The 19,144-nt window shown below is 43.0% G+C and overlaps 1 protein-coding gene across 1 annotated transcript in view; it reads right to left on the bottom strand.

Annotated features, from left to right (window-relative positions):
* Positions 1-18,696, bottom strand: part of alg8 (ALG8 alpha-1,3-glucosyltransferase) — a 45,090-nt gene extending 26,394 nt beyond the window's left edge. Inside the window, exons 1-6 of the mRNA XM_034178355.1 lie at positions 18,540-18,696; positions 12,424-12,502; positions 10,988-11,181; positions 8,467-8,576; positions 8,009-8,076; positions 7,624-7,750 (exon numbers count right to left, since the gene is read on the bottom strand). Of these exons, the coding sequence (XP_034034246.1) occupies positions 7,624-7,750; positions 8,009-8,076; positions 8,467-8,576; positions 10,988-11,181; positions 12,424-12,502; positions 18,540-18,619 (658 nt within the window). The 5' untranslated portion in view covers positions 18,620-18,696. The remainder of the gene's footprint in view (positions 1-7,623; positions 7,751-8,008; positions 8,077-8,466; positions 8,577-10,987; positions 11,182-12,423; positions 12,503-18,539) is intronic.
* Between the last annotated feature and the right edge of the window lie 448 nt (positions 18,697-19,144).

The raw sequence follows: 19,144 nt of genomic DNA on the forward strand, positions 1-19,144 counted from the left end.
GGCACAGGAATTATAGTAGCTGTTTTTCAAATAGATGGAATCTCAGCGCTATCAGCACCCCTCTGAAAAAGCTGACCACGGCACTGAGCTGGACAGCACAGAGACGCAGGATGACAACACGATCACTGGACTCATCCAGGGTGGTGATGAGGCAGCACACAGACAGGAGGTGGAACAGTTGGTCCTCTGGTGTGGTCAGAACAACCTGGAGCTGAACCAGCTCAAGACTTTGGAGATGACAGAAGACTTCAGGAGGAACCCCCCACCCCCAATCCTCAAAAATACTGTGTCTACTGTGGACACTTTCCAGTTCCTGGGATCCACCATCTCCCGTGATCTGAAATGGACCTCCCACATAGACTCCATCAGGAAAAAGGCATAGCAGAGGATGTACTTCCTCAGACAGCTCAAGAAGTTCAACCTGCCCCAGGAACTGCTCATCATCTTCTAGACATCCATCATCCAGTCTGTCCTGTGCATCTCCATCTCTGTTTTGTTTCCCTCTGCCTCCAAACATGACAGACACAGACTTCAACCAACTGTCAGGTCTACAGAAAAAAAAAAAAAATCATCAGAGCCAGCCTGCCCTCCATCCAGGACTTATACTGGTCCAGGACCAGGAAGCCAGCTGGTAACATCTCTGCAGACCCCTCCCATCCTAGAAACTCCTCCCTTCTGGTCGACGTTACAGAGCTCTGTACGTCAGAACAACCAGACACAGGAACAGTTTCTTTCCACAGGCCATCACACTGATGAACAACTTAACCTGACAAGCCACTTACAGCTCATGCAGAATTCTGCTGCTTGCTTGCTGATGGGCACCAGGTGTAGTGAACACATCACACCTGTTCTGTCAACTCTGTACGGGTTCCCAGTCAGCTATCGTATTGATTTTAAAATTTTGCTCATTGTTTTAAATGCCTGAATGGTTTGGCTTCACCTTATCTTTCTGAGCTGTTGTCCTTTTATGCTCTGTCAAGGATGATGAGGCCCACCAATCAGCTGCTTCTAAACACGTTTGAAAACCAGAAGAGACAGGGCCTTCTCTGTAGCTGCTCCCAAATTGTGGAATAGCCTTCATTTTAATATTTAGAGCTGCACCCTCCTTAAATGTTTTAAGTCATCACTGAAGACCCATCTCTTTGCACAGGCCTTCAATACCTAGGCCGAGTTGCACTTCTGTGTTAAATTTTTATTGTATTTATTAGTGTTTGGATTTTGTAATTTTGTATTCTTTATATTTTTTATTCTGTATCTGTGATTTATTTTGGGCAGCTCTGCTTGTTGTAAATGTGCTATTAACTTGACTTGACAAAAAAAAAAAAAAACTCATTCATATACCTCATGTACAACTTCAGTCTGTCTGTTTCACACATTTTTTTTTTTCTTTTATCTTTTCTCTTTCTGCACATTTTATGACTGTGGATTATTCAGTGTTTAGTGTATATTTATACAAGCATTACAGAGAGAGTGCAGCTCAAACTGAAGTGAAATTCCTTCTATTTTCAATTTATTTAATTTATATAGCACCAAATCACAACAGAGTTGTCTCAAGGTGCTTCACACAAGTAAGGTCTAACCTTACTAACCCCAAGAGCAACAGTGGTAAGGAAAAACTCCCTCTGAGGAAGAAACCTCAAGCAGACCAGACTCAAAGGGGTGACCCTCTGCTTGGGCCATAATACAGACATAAATTATAGAGCAATTCACAAAACAAATACACAGGAAATGCTGTTGGTGCACAGGACAGTTTCTGGAACAGATACCACACCCATCTCTGGATGGAGCTGCACCTTAAACAGAGAAAAAAAAACTGAATCAGACAACAAATACAGTATAATTTGTCAGCATTAAACAACAAGAAAAACAGAAGAAATACTAAGGTGATCGCCGGCCACTAGCCCTAAGCTTAACTAAAAGACCCAGACTTTAGATAAAGCTGAGGCCGCGGCACGCTCCGTTTACTAATAAAATTAATTAAAAGAGTAAAAAGCGTAGCAACATACAATGCCGGTATGCTAGCCATACGGAAGGGAAAATACATGCATCTTAAGTCTGGACTTAAATGTTGGGAAAGTGTAGTGACACGGACCCACAACAGGGGGCGCAAATGAACGGTCAATAGATGAGCCAAAATATAACAATTTAATGTTGTGAATGTGCACAACGAACATACAGACAATCTCAGAATATCATAACAGTCAATACACAAAGGTGACGTGTGGGCAGGCTCGAGGATAGAAGACGTCTGTCCTAAGAAGAGCCGGAACCACACGATTTCCGCCGCCCCAGAACCTGGTGAATACTGGAGCCGCCAAGTCCCGAATTCCCAGGTGATCACCGTCCCCGACTGTCGGATCTGGTACTGCTGGCGAAGAACAAAGACAGTCAAGTGTGGGTGTGTGTACACCCAGTAACAACAACGGTGGGAATGCCACCTCCACCTCTCACTCAATAACTTGCAGAGTACTGTGGATTCCTCAGGGGAAAAGAGTGCCTTCAGCGCTCTCACAGCTTCCACCGACGGAGGAACTGGTACTCCTGCAAACACTCACAATATACAAATATTACAATTACAAAACGGCTGAGGATATTACCTCCAATGAAGTATGATATCTCGGCAACGAGGTGGAGATGACGTCTGGTCTTTATGGAGTGAGATGATGTTGAGTAGATGGGTGACAGCTGTCAAGAGGTAATGAGCGACAGCTGTCACCCCCGGCTGTGTCCATGGCGGCAGCACCCTCGTGCCTGAAGCCCGCACTTCAGGCAGGGCGCCCTCTGGTGGTGGCCCAGCAGTACCTCCTCTTCTGGCGGCCCACACAACATTAAAAGTCTCTACAGAATCTGACTGTTTTACCAGGGATGAGAATGGGCAAAGAAAGAAAACTCTGAAAATCAGCGGGGGCCCGCGGGTCACCGTAGGCCCCCAGCAGGGTCCAGGGGCAGCGCCCCTGGTGAGGGTCCACGGGTTTTAAACATTTTAACGGCATTTTGGGGCAACTAGACAGAGACCTAATTTCAAGAATGTCCATGTTACATTTTTTGTATGTTGGGGTTTGTGGAGATAACAGAATCTGTCTGCATAGACTTTCTTTCAGTGATACCTGCCTCGTGCTGCAGCACATGTTCTTACTATAAACACCACAGCGTTGGACAGATATCACTGAACTTCTTCAAGTGTCCTTAACCTACACTGAGCTCTGAAATATAATGAAACTACATGCAAGTATGTGTACATCATTTAAAGAGATTAAAACCTGTCAAAACAACATTTTTTTCACAGCTTTCAAGAACTCCACCTGGTTCTCAATTAACAGCGGAGTGAGACAGGGATGCGTAGCTGCACCAGATCTGTTCAACTGCATCATTGACCATCTAATGGAGCGGATCTGTGCCTGTGTTTCCGGGGTTCAACTAGGCATTTACCCCTTCATGGACCTCAAATACACAGATGATACCACACTATTCTGCTCCACAATAGGCCAGCTGCGAGAATCCTTGGCAATATACCAAGAGGAAGCCAACAAACTGGGCCTAAGGGTCAGCTGGCTAAAAACCAAGCTTATGAACATCGGAGGTGAAGCCCCATCTCCACTGCTCATCAGTGGGGTGGAAGTGGAGTTCGTGACCTCCTTCACCTACCTCGGGTCAATTGTCACTAGCAATGGCAGCATCACAACAGAAATTAACAGGAGACGTGCTCTGGCAGCCAGTGCCATGAAAATCCTTTGGAAGCCGCTGTGGAGACACCACTCCATCTCAAGAAAGTCCAAACTGCGGGATCTACAACACCTCAATCAATCAATCAATCAATTTTTTTTTTATATAGCGCCAAATCACAACAAACAGTTGCCCCAAGGCGCTTTATATTGTAAGGCAAGGTCATACAATAATTATGTAAAACCCCAACGGTCAAAACGACCCCCTGTGAGCAAGCACTTGGCTACAGTGGAAGGAAAAACTTCCTTTTAACAGGAAGAAACCTCCAGCAGAACCAGGCTCAGGGAGGGGCAGTCCTCTGCTGGGACTGGTTGGGGCTGAGGGAGAGAACCAGGAAAAAGACATGCTGTGGAGGGGAGCAGAGATCGATCACTAATGATTAAATGCAGAGTGGTGCATACAGAGCAAAAAGAGAAAGAAACAGTGCATCATGGGAACCCCCCAGCAGTCTACATCTATAGCAGCATAACTAAGGGATGGTTCAGGGTCACCTGATCCAGCCCTAACTATAAGCTTTAGCAAAAAGGAAAGTTTTAAGCCTAATCTTAAAAGTAGAGAGGGTGTCTGTCTCCCTGATCTGAATTGGGAGCTGGTTCCACAGGAGAGGAGCCTGAAAGCTGAAGGCTCTGCCTCCCATTCTACTCTTACAAACCCTAGGAACTACAAGTAAGCCTGCAGTCTGAGAGCGAAGCGCTCTATTGGGGTGATATGGTACTACGAGGTCCCTAAGATAAGATGGGACCTGATTATTCAAAACCTTATAAGTAAGAAGAAGAATTTTAAATTCTATTCTAGAATTAACAGGAAGCCAATGAAGAGAGGCCAATATGGGTGAGATATGCTCTCTCCTTCTAGTCCCCGTCAGTACTCTAGCTGCAGCATTTTGAATTAACTGAAGGCTTTTTAGGGAACTTTTAGGACAACCTGATAATAATGAATTACAGTAGTCCAGCCTAGAGGAAATAAATGCATGAATTAGTTTTTCAGCATCACTCTGAGACAAGACCTTTCTGATTTTAGAGATATTGCGTAAATGCAAAAAAGCAGTCCTACATATTTGTTTAATATGCGCTTTGAATGACATATCCTGATCAAAAATGACTCCAAGATTTCTCACAGTATTACTAGAGGTCAGGGTAATGCCATCCACAGTAAGGATCTGGTTAGACACCATGTTTCTAAGATTTGTGGGGCCAAGTACAATAACTTCAGTTTTATCTGAGTTTAAAAGCAGGAAATTAGAGGTCATCCATGTCTTTATGTCTGTAAGACAATCCTGCAGTTTAGCTAATTGGTGTGTGTCCTCTGGCTTCATGGATAGATAAAGCTGGGTATCATCTGCGTAACAATGAAAATTTAAGCAATACCGTCTAATAATACTGCCTAAGGGAAGCATGTATAAAGTGAATAAAATTGGTCCTAGCACAGAACCTTGTGGAACTCCATAATTAACTTTAGTCTGTGAAGAAGATTCCCCATTTACATGAACAAATTGTAATCTATTAGACAAATATGATTCAAACCACCGCAGCGCAGTGCCTTTAATACCTATGGCATGCTCTAATCTCTGTAATAACACCTCAGTCCTCTCCATCCTTCTTTATGGAGCAGAAACCTGGCCTCTTAATAAGTCCATGGCAGAGAGAATTTAGGGCTTCGACAGCAGAGTGTTGCACATAATAGAGGGCATAAAATGGTATGATAGAGTCTCCAACATCTCGCTCCAGGAACGCACCCAACAACCCCCTACGTCCCATTTGGCAGCACAGCGCCGGATGCGCTGGTACAGACACATCAAAAGATTCCCCCCTGAACACCCAACACATGCTATCTTCCACTCTGACCCCAAATCTGCTGGAAATGCCCACGCCGAGCCCCCCGCACTCGTTGGATTGATGTCGTCGCCAGGGATCTACACCAATTGGGCCTATCACTAGCTGAAGCTGAGCTACTAGCATCAGACTGACCCAAGTGGAGAAGATTGGCGAATATGATTAGCTCTACGCATGACGACACCCCCCTCATCGAGCATGAGGCATGATGATGATGACAACAACATTTGTGGTAGAAAACAGTGACTTTATTAATATTCACATGTGAAATGTTTGCTTACAAATTACTGCCCCATAATAAATTCCTAATTCACAGAATGTGAGTTTGCAGCACGACTACTGATGTCAGTCAGCAGGAAAACAACACACACACACACACACACACACACACACACACACACACACACACACACACACACACACACACAAACATCCTGAGCACCAGCTGTACCACAATAAAAAATAAAACTGATGCAGGATGATTTCAACATGCAGGCAAAATATATTTTTGATTGGTTTATTTGTTAAAGAGTAAAAACTGAAGGAAGTTTCTGTTGGAAGTATTTCAGCCATAAGGTCAAGTCAGAGGGGAAGTGTTAAATTTTTAAATACTTTAAAAACACTGGACTCATGGAGAGGATTTAGTGTTGCTATAACAGACTGATGCAGCAGGTGGCAGCACTGCAACAACAATAAGGATGCCGGCTGCCATTTCACACCACAGAAGAAGAAGAAGGATTCATTTGTTTTGTTGTTCTCCATCCACATGGGTCACATTTTCAGAAAAAGTGTGTTTTGTGTCAAAATAAAGCCATAAAATACGCATATATATTTTTTTAAGTTAGTGGTTTTATATGACGAAATAAACAGAACGCGGAAACAAATTTTGACAAAAATCCGAATACAAACGCTGGTTTTGCAGCACTGAATTGTACTTCAGTACGTGCACATTAACTGCACCGCACGTAGAAATTTCAGTGATTGTAAACACATTTTAATCGCATGAATGAATTTTTGGAGCACTGGATGTCGCTGAGCGGTACGAGTGCTGTGGGCTTTGGGGCTCGCTGGGCCTCTTCTGGACCCCAGCAGATTAGTCCGTTTAATATTAACTTTATCACACGTTTCTTCATCTTGCAGTATTCTTTCAAGGTTTCGTTGATGAAATCCGAAGATAGCGTGCACAGGGCTTTACCGGGGAGCTCAACTTTACGGACAAATACACAGAGTCTTGCCTTTGTCCATGTCCACGTCATGCTCCGAACATGTCCACTAAATCTTTCTTTTTAACACCACTATCGAGGTCTTTAGCGTGGTCTTCATCATCCCTCGCGATGTTACAGACGCAGCTCAACTGATCAAACTTGCAGAGACTCAAAATGTCCACGTCCGGGAGGTTTCAGTGACTTTAGATTTACACAGATTCTGATTGGCTGAAAGTTCGCTGTTGTAGCAAGAGTAACTAATCTATTTTCTTCTCAAAGTAATACAGGAAATCTTGTACTGTAAAAAGGAGAGTGAACTACAGGTGGTTGTCCCTGAATAAGTGTTGCCACCGTGTTGAACAAGAACTTTGAGTTATGCTTGTTTTTCTTGTTCAAATCAGAGTAATAGGTCCACTTTGTAGCCAGTAATGCATGCTTATAGTCTAAGATAGCATCACGCCACGCAAGGTGGAATACTTCTAATTTTGAACTACGCCATATCTGTTCTAGACCTCGAGCCTTATGCTTGAGGTCACACAGGTAATCATTGAACCAAGGTGACTGTGTTTTTGGGGGGGTGCGGTTTTAATAAAGGTGGCACAATCATGTTGAATGGCCAGTTCTTGTCTGAAAAACTGATGTTATAAACGACTCAATGATGTAGGGACCAAAATCACTGGCACAGAAAAAAAACACCAGAAATCAAAAGGTCAAAGTCCTCGACTGAGCCGGCATTAAAACTAATCAGGATGGACACAGACTGTGGCTCAACACGCCGCGTTTGAGAAGGTAAATCTGCTTAGTTTGTGCAGACCACATGGATGGGTTAGTGTTAGCGGTAATGACGTCACGTAGCACTGCACCTTTGTTGTCTCGAGTGAAGCAGTAACTCCTCAGCAGGTAGATGCCGTATGCTGGTGCCACGTAGAGGTAGATGTGTTTCAGGTTGAGCAGGATGGCGAACAGCAGCGCCCCCAACAGGTGCCTGGACTGTACAACACACACACACACACACACACACACACACACACACACACACACACACACACACACACACACACTAAAATAAAGTTGGACTGACCGAATAACATCAGCGGCTATCAATCTAAATGTCTCCCAAACATCAGCGATGGACCTCTTGAGACTGAGCGATGAGCCTCCAGTCAGTGAGGAGTATCTGATTCCATCGGTACTTCCTGCGCCACCTGAAAGAGGTGCGTTAGCGGACACAGACATTGGCCGTCTTACCTGCAGGTGAGTGGACAGCGACAGCAACAGGAAGCCAAACAAGAAGCCGTTGTACTGGAAATGAACATCTGAGCTGAACCGTTAAGGAGACGTGCACAATCCCCGTTTGACCTGGACTGCCCCCCCCCACACACACACACACGTTCTTCACAAAAAACAAAGGCCAGAGCAGCAGGAATCTTGTCTGAGCTAAAAAAAAAAAAATGAACGGAATCAGATCCAAACCACAGAGACAGGGGCCATGAGCAGCTCAGAACTCAGTCAACCTCTGCTTCGACTCACGGTGCACATGCACTGCAGCAGCGGTCAGCCAGCGCCACTTTACATAAACGCTTCAGTCCTTCAGAATCCGACGGTGTGAGGACACTGTGCCTGAGAATCGATGAGGATAATCGCCAGATTTAAAGATATGGTTTTACTTTATGGTCACATGATGCGAGGCGTGAGATGAAGGATACGGTCAACGATGAGGAGGCCAAAGTTCCAGAGGAGCAGCACAGCGAGGACGAAGGGCGGCCGGTTCAGCACGTCTCTGGAACCCTTCTGCTCCCAAACACACCTGCAACACCTGTAAAAACAAAACAAAAAATGACTGCACGCACGTGTTGGTGACAACCCAGATGATGTTTAACAACAACAACAATACTATTAATCATCTGTATTACATGGCTACGACACTACACGCGCTCTGATTGGTTGATTTCCCCGTTACAATGACAACCGGTCCAGCGTTGCAATTTTCACAGCATGAAATAAAACAAAACAAAAAGCGAACAAAGAAATTCTGAGTGACAAAGAGGACCATTCTCCAAGCGAATCGTCTTACACTGACGAGTTTGAATTAGATGAATTAACAGAAAATGAGCTGGAAGTGGACAAACAAAATGAAAACACAGCTCCGAACAGCCATATAAAAAACTAATTATTAACCTCGCTGTGCTCGGTCCAGACTGTCAACACCTCTGTCTGATATTTTTCCGTATGGACCTCGCGCTCCGTTAATAATCCTTTAGTATTATAATTCTCTGAGGCCTAAATCTGTGTGTCTGTTATATGTTAACGCCACAGTGAGTTTGTCATTTTTTTCAGGCAACATGAAAAATCACCTAAAGATGAGCTGACTGTTCATAAAACCGGAACTAAGCATATATTTTTTTAACACGCATAATAAATCCAGTCACGCACTGCAGGATTTGAGTCCCTCTCTGCGTAGTGTGTAACCTTTGTTACTTTGGTCCCAGCTCTCTGCAGGTCATTCATCAAGTCCCTCTGTGTAGTTCTGGGGTTTTTGTTCACCGTTTTCATGATCATTTTGACCCCATGGGATGACATCTTGCGTGGAGCCCCAGATCAAGGGAGATTATCAATGGTCTTGTATGTCTTGCCTGACTGTTTTCCTCCAGAGGAATTTCTTGGCCTGGGGATCATTTGGCTGTTGCTTATCTCAACTCACAAAGACAATAAACTGTTTTTCACAGGACTGAAGCATGCTCCATTCCCTCCCCCCACGCCCTCCTATCCCCCATCAACACTCCCCACTCTGACGTCTGCTTATGTCACTCCTTTCCCCTTCTGCGGGGGCGGTACAGTTTTAGCTGCAGCCCCCGTCACTCCCCCCAAGCTGATGGCGGCGCATCTCAGGGTTGCTGCGTGGCCTTCACCCAATTGCCTCAATTCGGATAACGGACTTCTTCAAACTTAGTGCACATCAACAATGTCAAATGTGTATGTGCTGTCTTTAATTCTGATGTGTGCCATTATTACGGTAAACAAGTAATAATTGTGGACTAATTGCTGTCTGAGGTAAGTGGAGTGTAAACATAATTTCTCCACTGTGAGATCAATAAAGTATATCTCAGACTATTGTGGATTCACTCTTCCCAGCCTGGTGCACATCTACAATTTTCTTCCTGGTGTCCTTCGACAGCTCTTTGGTCTTGGCCATGGTTGAGTTTGGAGTCTGACTGTTTGAGGCTGTGGACAGGTGTCTTTTATACAGATAACGAGTTCAAACAGGTGCCATTAATACAGGTAACAGGTGGAGGACAGAAGAGCTTCTTAAAGACGTTATAGGTCTCAGAGCCAGAAATCTTGCTTGTTTGTAGGTGACCAAATATTTATTTTCCACCATAATTTACAAATAAATTCTTTAAAAATCCTACAATGTGATTTCCTGGATTTGTTTCTCATTTTGTCTCTCATAGTTGAAGTGTACCTATGATGAAAATTACAGATCTCTCTCATCATTCTAAGTAGGAGAACTTGCACAATCAGGGGCTGACTAAATACTTTTTTGCCCCACTGTATATGACTTTAGCGAGTTTGGACTGCATTTATATAGCACTTTTCCATCTATATCAGAAGCTCAAAGCGCTTTACAATGATGCCTCACATTCGCACATGGACAGCATGTGATCAATAAGATGCCCCCATCCAATCCTACGGGCCAATCAAGACGCAACTTTGTCATTTTGTTTTTTCTTTATTTCTTTCAGCCGCTCCTGGTTTTGACAGCAGACGTCTGGTGATGTATGTCTGCCTGTAATAACATGTCAGTAACACCACGCTATGGTGGAATACAGAAAACAGCACCAGCAGTATGACAGGATTTCTGGCACTGCTGGAACCACCTTGTAGAGGTCTGAACTCACAAACACATACCATATTAACGCGGTAACCCACAGCACGTGTTGCTATGTGATCCTGATGTAACGCACGTCGTGGTGTTGTGTGTTCTGGTTTCTCTTCAGCTGCACCTGATTAGGGTTCAAGTTACAGCCATAAAAACAGAGATGACGACATTTGAGAAAGCCAAAGGGATGATTAGAAGACTACCTCAGCAGCGGCCTGTCGGTGTCTGGGACTGTCGTGATCCTAGATCAGGGCTGACTTCAAATTATAAAGCTACCAGACTCCACTGAAAAGGTATTGGTAGGTTTTTCAGACATCCTGCTGACAAACAATCAAACATGGACTCACTCTCTGACCGCGCAGATGAAGACACCGTCACTGAAGACAACTGACAGCCTCTGGAACAGCACGGCAGCCGGGCTGACATAGTTCACATTCTCCACCAATAGCATGCTTCTGTCGAAGTGCGAAGCCACGTAGGACAGACTGAACTCAAACCAAGCAAACAGTGGCGGGTAGTCCAGAGTCCACTCTGAGGTGTTCTGGAGGAAATGGACACAAAAACCTAACTTAGAACACATGAAAGATCATTGTTCTTAATGATGGGCCATCTGCACATGTGCTGACTGTGAGGGACAGATTTTATTTGTTCTATGTGTCGTACTGACCTCGTAGTACCACCTGGACAGGCACCGACTGTGAGTGACAGATTTTATTTGTTCTATGTGTCGTACTGACGTCGTAGTACCACCTGGACAGGCACCGACTGTGAGTGACAGATTTTATTTGTTCTATGTGTCGTACTGATGTCGTAGTACCACCTGGACAGGCACCGACTGTGAGTGACAGATTTTATTTGTTCTATGTGTCGTACTGACGTCGTAGTACCACCTGGACAGGCACCGACTGTGAGTGACAGATTTTATTTGTTCTATGTGTCGTATTGACCTCGTAGTACCACCTGGACAGGCACCGACTGTGAGTGACAGATTTTATTTGTTCTATGTGTCGTACTGACCTCGCAGTACCACCTGGATAGGCTCTGACTGTGAGGGACCGATTTTATTTGTTCTATGTGTCGTACTGACGTCGTAGTACCACCTGGACAGGTGCCGACTGTGAGTGACAGATTTTATTTGTTCTATGTGTCGTATTGACCTCGTAGTACCACCTGGATAGGCACCGACTGTGAGTGATAGATTTTATTTATTCTATGTGTCGTGCTGACCTCGTAGTACCACCTGGACAGGCGCCGACTGTGAGGGACAGATTTTATTTGTTCTATGTGTCGTACTGACCTCGTAGTACCACCTGGACAGGCGTCGACTGTGAGTGATAGATTTTATTTGTTCTATGTGTCGTATTGACCTCGTAGTACCACCTGGACAGGCGCCGACTGTGACTGACAGATTTTATTTGTTCTATGTGTCGTACTGACCTCGTAGTACCACCTGGACAGGCGCCGACTGTGAGTGATATTTTATTTATTCTATGTGTCGTATTGACCTCGTAGTACCACCTGGACAGGCGCCGACTGCGAGTGATATTTTATTTATTCTATGTGTCGTATTGACCTCGTAGTACCACCTGGACAGGCGCCGACTGTGAGTGATAGATTTTATTTATTCTATGTGTCGTATTGACCTCGTAGTACCACCTGGACAGGTTCTGACTGTGAGGGACAGATTTTATTTGTTCTATGTGTTGTACTGACCTCATAGTACCACCTGGACAGGCGCCGACTGTGAGGGACAGATTTTATTTGTTCTATGTGTTGTACTGACCTCGTAGTACCACCTGGACAGGCGCTGACTGTGAGTGATAGCCAACCAGTTTCTGTGCACCTCAAAGTCTGTGGAGCGACTTAAGACACAAAAAACATTTACTTGAGTTACTGTCAACTTAAAACTCTTTTGGAAAGAATTAGATGCCTGCTTTTACTACAGTGAAATACACTTTATTAAGTACTTCAACAGACTTTAATCAATAAATAAAAGACTGATTATTTTGATGATGTTGCTGTTCATGTTTCGGGTCTTCAATGTTGACAGAGTGAATCCAGAACAGAACACAGATCTACTGTGGGATCCAGTGTCGCAGACCGAACGGTCCACCCCTAAAAATTGGTCTGCCCTGCCTTCATTGCGCATGCATCATTTCAGAGCTCAGCAGCATGAGTCTGACTCTGACTCTCTACACCCAAAGCGATCAAAGGGAATAATGTGATTATTAACCATTGGATGACAAATTAAAACCTCTTAAGGAGTATCAGCTGGTTAAATAAATAATAATAAATTGTGTTGTGAACTTTCAGAAGTCTGTATTATATGTAATATTAATGATGTGGGAAAAAGAATAATATTTCTGAAAAAAAGGTCAGAGAATTATTTATTTTTTAGTATCTATCTGTATTCTGTAAAGTAATGAGTTCAGTTTTACTGTCTGAATGTTCTGTGGTGATAAATATCTCACCAATCATTTAGTGATTCAGTTAGAAGTCTCACTTTCAGAAGTCTCAATTTATTCCTTTTTAATTAGCCTCTGGGTTTTTCTTCACATCAGGTTTTCCATCCTGAGCTATTCTGTCAGAGCAAATTCACAGAGTGGAAATGTTTGTTCTCTCAATTTGGTGGGTCACATGACAGTCGCTTTGACTTTGTATATTCTACTAATATAAGAATACACACACTGATGAGATTAATTTTTTTCGGACATACTCCATATTCCAGTGAAGTGTTTTCAGATTTCTTTCAACTTAATCTGACTTTCACCCTGGCCGGCGTGGCTGTTTCATTTTATTTTATTTGTTATTTTTGCACAGAAGCGCTCCGTGAAAGCAGCGCCACAGGTGGGTTTGGAGCAGCCTTTAATATTAATATCTTTAATATGATGCGAGCATGTGAAGCTCTTACTTTGACCCCCGATTATTTCCCATCTTTATCTTCATACTGACATTAATTCAGGATCAGACTAGTATCTGGTGTCGTGGCAGACACAGTGTGTTTGACCAGCTGATGGTTTTATTTTCTATCTGGACTGGGACCAACAAATTCATATAAAGAGTCTGATCCTCATCTGTATTTGTTTGGTCAAACAGTGTCTGTACAAGGACTGGACTGAGTTTGAATAAATGTAACAGCACAGTAACAGCATGGAAAATGCACATTTATGGTGAAACTCTCTTAAAAACATTGATCATGTCTACACTGATTTCTATTTCAAAGTGTCACCAAGTATCACCTTGTTTCTGCTTAAAACTGACTTCAGCATGATTTAAGAGGCTTTACCTTGTCATTTTATGGTTACTGTGCGTGCCGTCGCAAGCTCGCTCAATGGTAGATGAAGCCACAAACCGGAAATGGCACAAAAAATTGTTTGATGATAGATACAGACAGTGAAGAGCTTTACTCGTTAATGTCAGTGACACTGAGCACACTAATCACATTAATCCGTTTGATCGCTTTGGGTAGAAACTCTGTCTTAGACAATCTTCTGAGCTCTGAAATGATGCATGCGAAGTGAAGGCAGGGCAGACCAAGTTTTAAGGGTTTGGTCTGTGATACTGGTCCTCCATCTAGTGAGTAAATAGAAATCAATGGTGACACCGGACCTGGTCTGAGATCTGATCAGATCCCTGCAGACCGGAAGCACTTTAAATGTGTTTATTTTTGATTTTATATTCTTCTTTGTGTGACTAAGCCTTTTCACTCTCTCGCTCTCTTCCGGGTGTGATGCGCGAGGTCAAAGGGCAAGAGGAGGTGTAAACTGCAGTCTGGAGGCATCATAACTGATTGTGAGCAAACAGAATGACAGACAGTTTGAGTATTTTTCCCGTTGGAGTGTTGATTCCTTGAAAGATTTTTGTGAAAATGTGGTTTTCGTGTCCAAGGAAGAAAAATTGAAGCTTTTTGGCCCTTCATCTACCATAAGAGCTAGCAGCGGCACGGAGCTCGGATAAATATTAGAAATAATTACCTTTGAGATGATCCCAAACACTTTCTCCACCCCATGAAGTGGACAAGAAAAGCTGCTGGAGAAAATTCCTCTGTGCTTCTGGAGCAATTACAGATGGTTTTATCAGCTAATCTCTGAGGGCAAATGATTAATCCGCTACAAAATAATTATTTTATATAACGCAGCATCTAGCAGCACACAGCGCGACATCCAGCGGGTCGTGTTGGCCTGGCGAATTGCACGGCCGTGCCATATCGAGTCCTGCCGCTCTTATCAGCCAGCCAGCCAGACTCGAGTTTGGATATCGGGTCGGGAATGATTTCCTGTCATCTTTTAAAAGGGCAGCATAATCTGTCACCTTGCTCTGTTGTGATACAAATCAGTGTGTTTGATCCCACCTGTGTTCATTATTCATTGATCCAAATCACAGACACATGTGCCTATAAGCCTAATAAATGACACAGAACATGCAGGGACATGGACCAGACAGTTATTTCAGGATTATTTACTAGAGACACCATTCAGCTGCCATTCAGAAGACTATGAAGACTATTTCAGAAGAAATAGAAGACTTAACAGTATTCCCTGAAAACTCCCTTCTGTCTGATCATTTCTTAATAACATTTACATTTACTCTGATGGACTACCCAGCAGTGGGGAATAAGTTTCATTACACTAGAAGTCTTTCAGAAAGCGCTGTAACTAGGTTTAAGGATATGATTCCTTCTTTATGTTCTCTAATGCCATATACCAACACAGAGCAGAGTAGCTACCTAAACTCTGTAAGTGAGATAGAGTATCTCGTCAATAGTTTTACATCCCCATTGAAGACAACTTTGGATGCTGTAGCTCCTCTGAAAAAGAGAGCTTTAAATCAGAAGTGCCTGACTCCGTGGTATAACTCACAAACTCGTAGCTTAAAGCAGATAACCCGTAAGTTGGAGAGGAAATGGCGTCTCACTAATTTAGAAGATCTTCACTTAGCCTGGAAAAAGAGTCTGTTGCTCTATAAAAAAGCCCTCCGTAAAAGTAGGACATCTTTCTACTCATCACTAATTGAAGAAAATAAGAACAACCCCAGGTTTCTTTTCAGCACTGTAGCCAGGCTGACAAAGAGTCAGAGCTCTATTGAGCTGAGTATTCCATCAACTTTAACTAGTAATGACTTCATGACTTTCTTTGCTAACAAAATTTTAACTATTAGAGAAAAAATTACTCATAACCATCCCAAAGACGTATCGTTATCTTTGGCTGCTTTCAGTGATGCCGGTATTTGGTTAGACTCTTTCTCTCCGATTGTTCTGTCTGAGTTATTTTCATTAGTTACTTCATCCAAACCATCAACATGTTTATTAGACCCCATTCCTACCAGGCTGCTCAAGGAAGCCCTACCATTATTTAATGCTTCGATCTTAAATATGATCAATCTATCTTTGTTAGTTGGCTATGTACCACAGGCTTTTAAGGTGGCAGTAATTAAACCATTACTTAAAAAGCCATCACTTGACCCAGCTATCTTAGCTAATTATAGGCCAATCTCCAACCTTCCTTTTCTCTCAAAAATTCTTGAAAGGGTAGTTGTAAAACAGCTAACTGATCATCTGCAGAGGAATGGTCTATTTGAAGAGTTTCAGTCAGGTTTTAGAATTCATCATAGTACAGAAACAGCATTAGTGAAGGTTACAAATGATCTTCTTATGGCCTCGGACAGTGGACTCATCTCTGTGCTTGTTCTGTTAGACCTCAGTGCTGCTTTTGATACTGTTGACCATAAAATTTTATTACAGAGATTAGAGCATGCCATAGGCATTAAAGGCACTGCGCTGCGGTGGTTTGAATCATATTTGTCTAATAGATTACAATTTGTTCATGTAAATGGGGAATCTTCTTCACAGACTAAAGTTAATTATGGAGTTCCACAAGGTTCTGTGCTAGGACCAATTTTATTCACTTTATACATGCTTCCCTTAGGTAGTATTATTAGACGGTATTGCTTAAATTTCCATTGTTACGCAGATGATACCCAGCTTTATCTATCCATGAAGCCAGAGGACACACACCAATTAGCTAAACTGCAGGATTGTCTTACAGACATAAAGACATGGATGACCTCTAATTTCCTGCTTTTAAACTCAGATAAAACTGAAGTTATTGTACTTGGCCCCACAAATCTTAGAAACATGGTGTCTAACCAGATCCTTACTCTGGATGGCATTACCCTGACCTCTAGTAATACTGTGAGAAATCTTGGAGTCATTTTTGATCAGGATATGTCATTCAAAGCGCATATTAAACAAATATGTAGGACTGCTTTTTTGCATTTACGCAATATCTCTAAAATCAGAAAGGTCTTGTCTCAGAGTGATGCTGAAAAACTAATTCATGCATTTATTTCCTCTAGGCTGGACTATTGTAATTCATTATTATCAGGTTGTCCTAAAAGTTCCCTAAAAAGCCTTCAGTTAATTCAAAATGCTGCAGCTAGAGTACTGACGGGGACTAGAAGGAGAGAGCATATCTCACCCATATTGGCCTCTCTTCATTGGCTTCCTGTTAATTCTAGAATAGAATTTAAAATTCTTCTTACTTATAAGGTTTTGAATAATCAGGTCCCATCTTATCTTAGGGACCTCGTAGTACCATATCACCCCAATAGAGCGCTTCGCTCTCAGACTGCAGGCTTACTTGTAGTTCCTAGGGTTTGTAAGAGTAGAATGGGAGGCAGAGCCTTCAGCTTTCAGGCTCCTCTCCTGTGGAACCAGCTCCCAATTCAGATCAGGGAGACAGACACCCTCTCTACTTTTAAGATTAGGCTTAAAACTTTCCTTTTTGCTAAAGCTTATAGTTAGGGCTGGATCAGGTGACCCTGAACCATCCCTTAGTTATGCTGCTATAGACGTAGACTGCTGGGGGGTTCCCATGATGCACTGTTTCTTTCTCTTTTTGCTCTGTATGCACCACTCTGCATTTAATCATTAGTGATCGATCTCTGCTCCCCTCCACAGCATGTCTTTTTCCTGGTTCTCTCCCTCAGCCCCAACCAGTCCCAGCAGAGGACTGCCCCTCCCTGAGCCTGGTTCTGCTGGAGGTTTCTTCCTGTTAAAAGGGAGTTTTTCCTTCCCACTGTAGCCAAGTGCTTGCTCACAGGGGGTCATTTTGACCGTTGGGGTTTTACATAATTATTGTATGGCCTTGCCTTACAATATAAAGCGCCTTGGGGCAACTGTTTGTTGTGATTTGGCGCTATATTAAAAAAAATGATTGGTTGATTGATTCACCAACCAGATCCACGATTCATTCTATTTTATTCTTCACAAATAATTTATTTCACACACTCAGAAATACGAACCTAGTCCACAACATTTATAGAGGTCCACAAAGCAAAACAGTGATCAGCTGATTCTATGTTCATGAATAGACTCTGTCTGGGTCTGCAGTGGATCGAGTCGGACAAAACCTGATTTTTCAGTTCTTGTGCAGCATAAGCTTCAGTTTTTCTTCCTTGGACACGAAAACCACGTTTTCACAAAAGACTTTCAAGGAATCAACACTCCGACGGGAAAAATACTCAATCTCTGTCATTCTGGCTGCTTAGTCAGTCATGACGCCTCCAGACTGCAGGTTACACCTCTTGCCCTTTGACCTCGCGCGTCACACCCGGATGTGAAAAGGCTTATTTAACTTAAAATCAACAGCGCCATCTTCAGTTAAAACAAATCATCCACTGAAAGATTTTGTAAATTTAAAACAAATTTTGTCCCGCTGTTATCGACGTGTCTCTGTGGATAAAATCAGATTTAATGTAAAATATTAAATGAAATGAACTGAAACACGAACAGCACATTTTATGCTTGCTTAACAGAAAAAAGTGTCGTTGCTCATTCGGCGTTAACAAAGAGAGTGCAAACAAACCAGATTAATAAAGCGAAAAGAGTTTTTAACTCACTACGCATTGATGAAGAGACATTTTAATAAAGAAACTCCAGCGGCCAAAGACCAAAACCAGCTCCATGACAGTGACGTCATTCTTCATCGACTTCAACAGTGGCGGAAATGAAAGTTTCACAGACACCACCTGCTGGCCTGGAGGCTGCAACAGCAGGCGGTCAGGACAACATTTTACCCTAAAGTCTGTGTGTGTGTGTGTGTGTACAGATCGAGAGGAACAAAGTTGATTTTTTTTATTCATAAATTTGTTCAATATTCTATAATTTACCTCAGTATAGGGCTACTTCTGATGACATCATCAATCTGGTCACATGGGTTTGTTGACCTCTGCGGTTGGCAGAAAGCCGTAGGGCACCATAGGTTTTTACAGGCATTGTAGGGTTGCGTCATAATTCCAGTCAGCTGGTGCATTATTAACAGCACCGATCGGTTCCTGAGACGTCCTGATCAGGAACCAAAAGGATCTGCCTGGATTACTGCAGGAACTGGGTGCTGTCGGCTCACTGTTGTTTGTGGGATCCACCTCCTGTCGGGTCGCGAGGATGTTAAATCATCAGAAATGTCAAAGGAATAATTTTCTGTTTTAGTTTGAGGAGTCAGTTC

This window comes from Thalassophryne amazonica, chromosome 9 (genome assembly GCF_902500255.1).
Source record: "Thalassophryne amazonica chromosome 9, fThaAma1.1, whole genome shotgun sequence".
NCBI lineage: Eukaryota > Metazoa > Chordata > Actinopteri > Batrachoidiformes > Batrachoididae > Thalassophryne > Thalassophryne amazonica.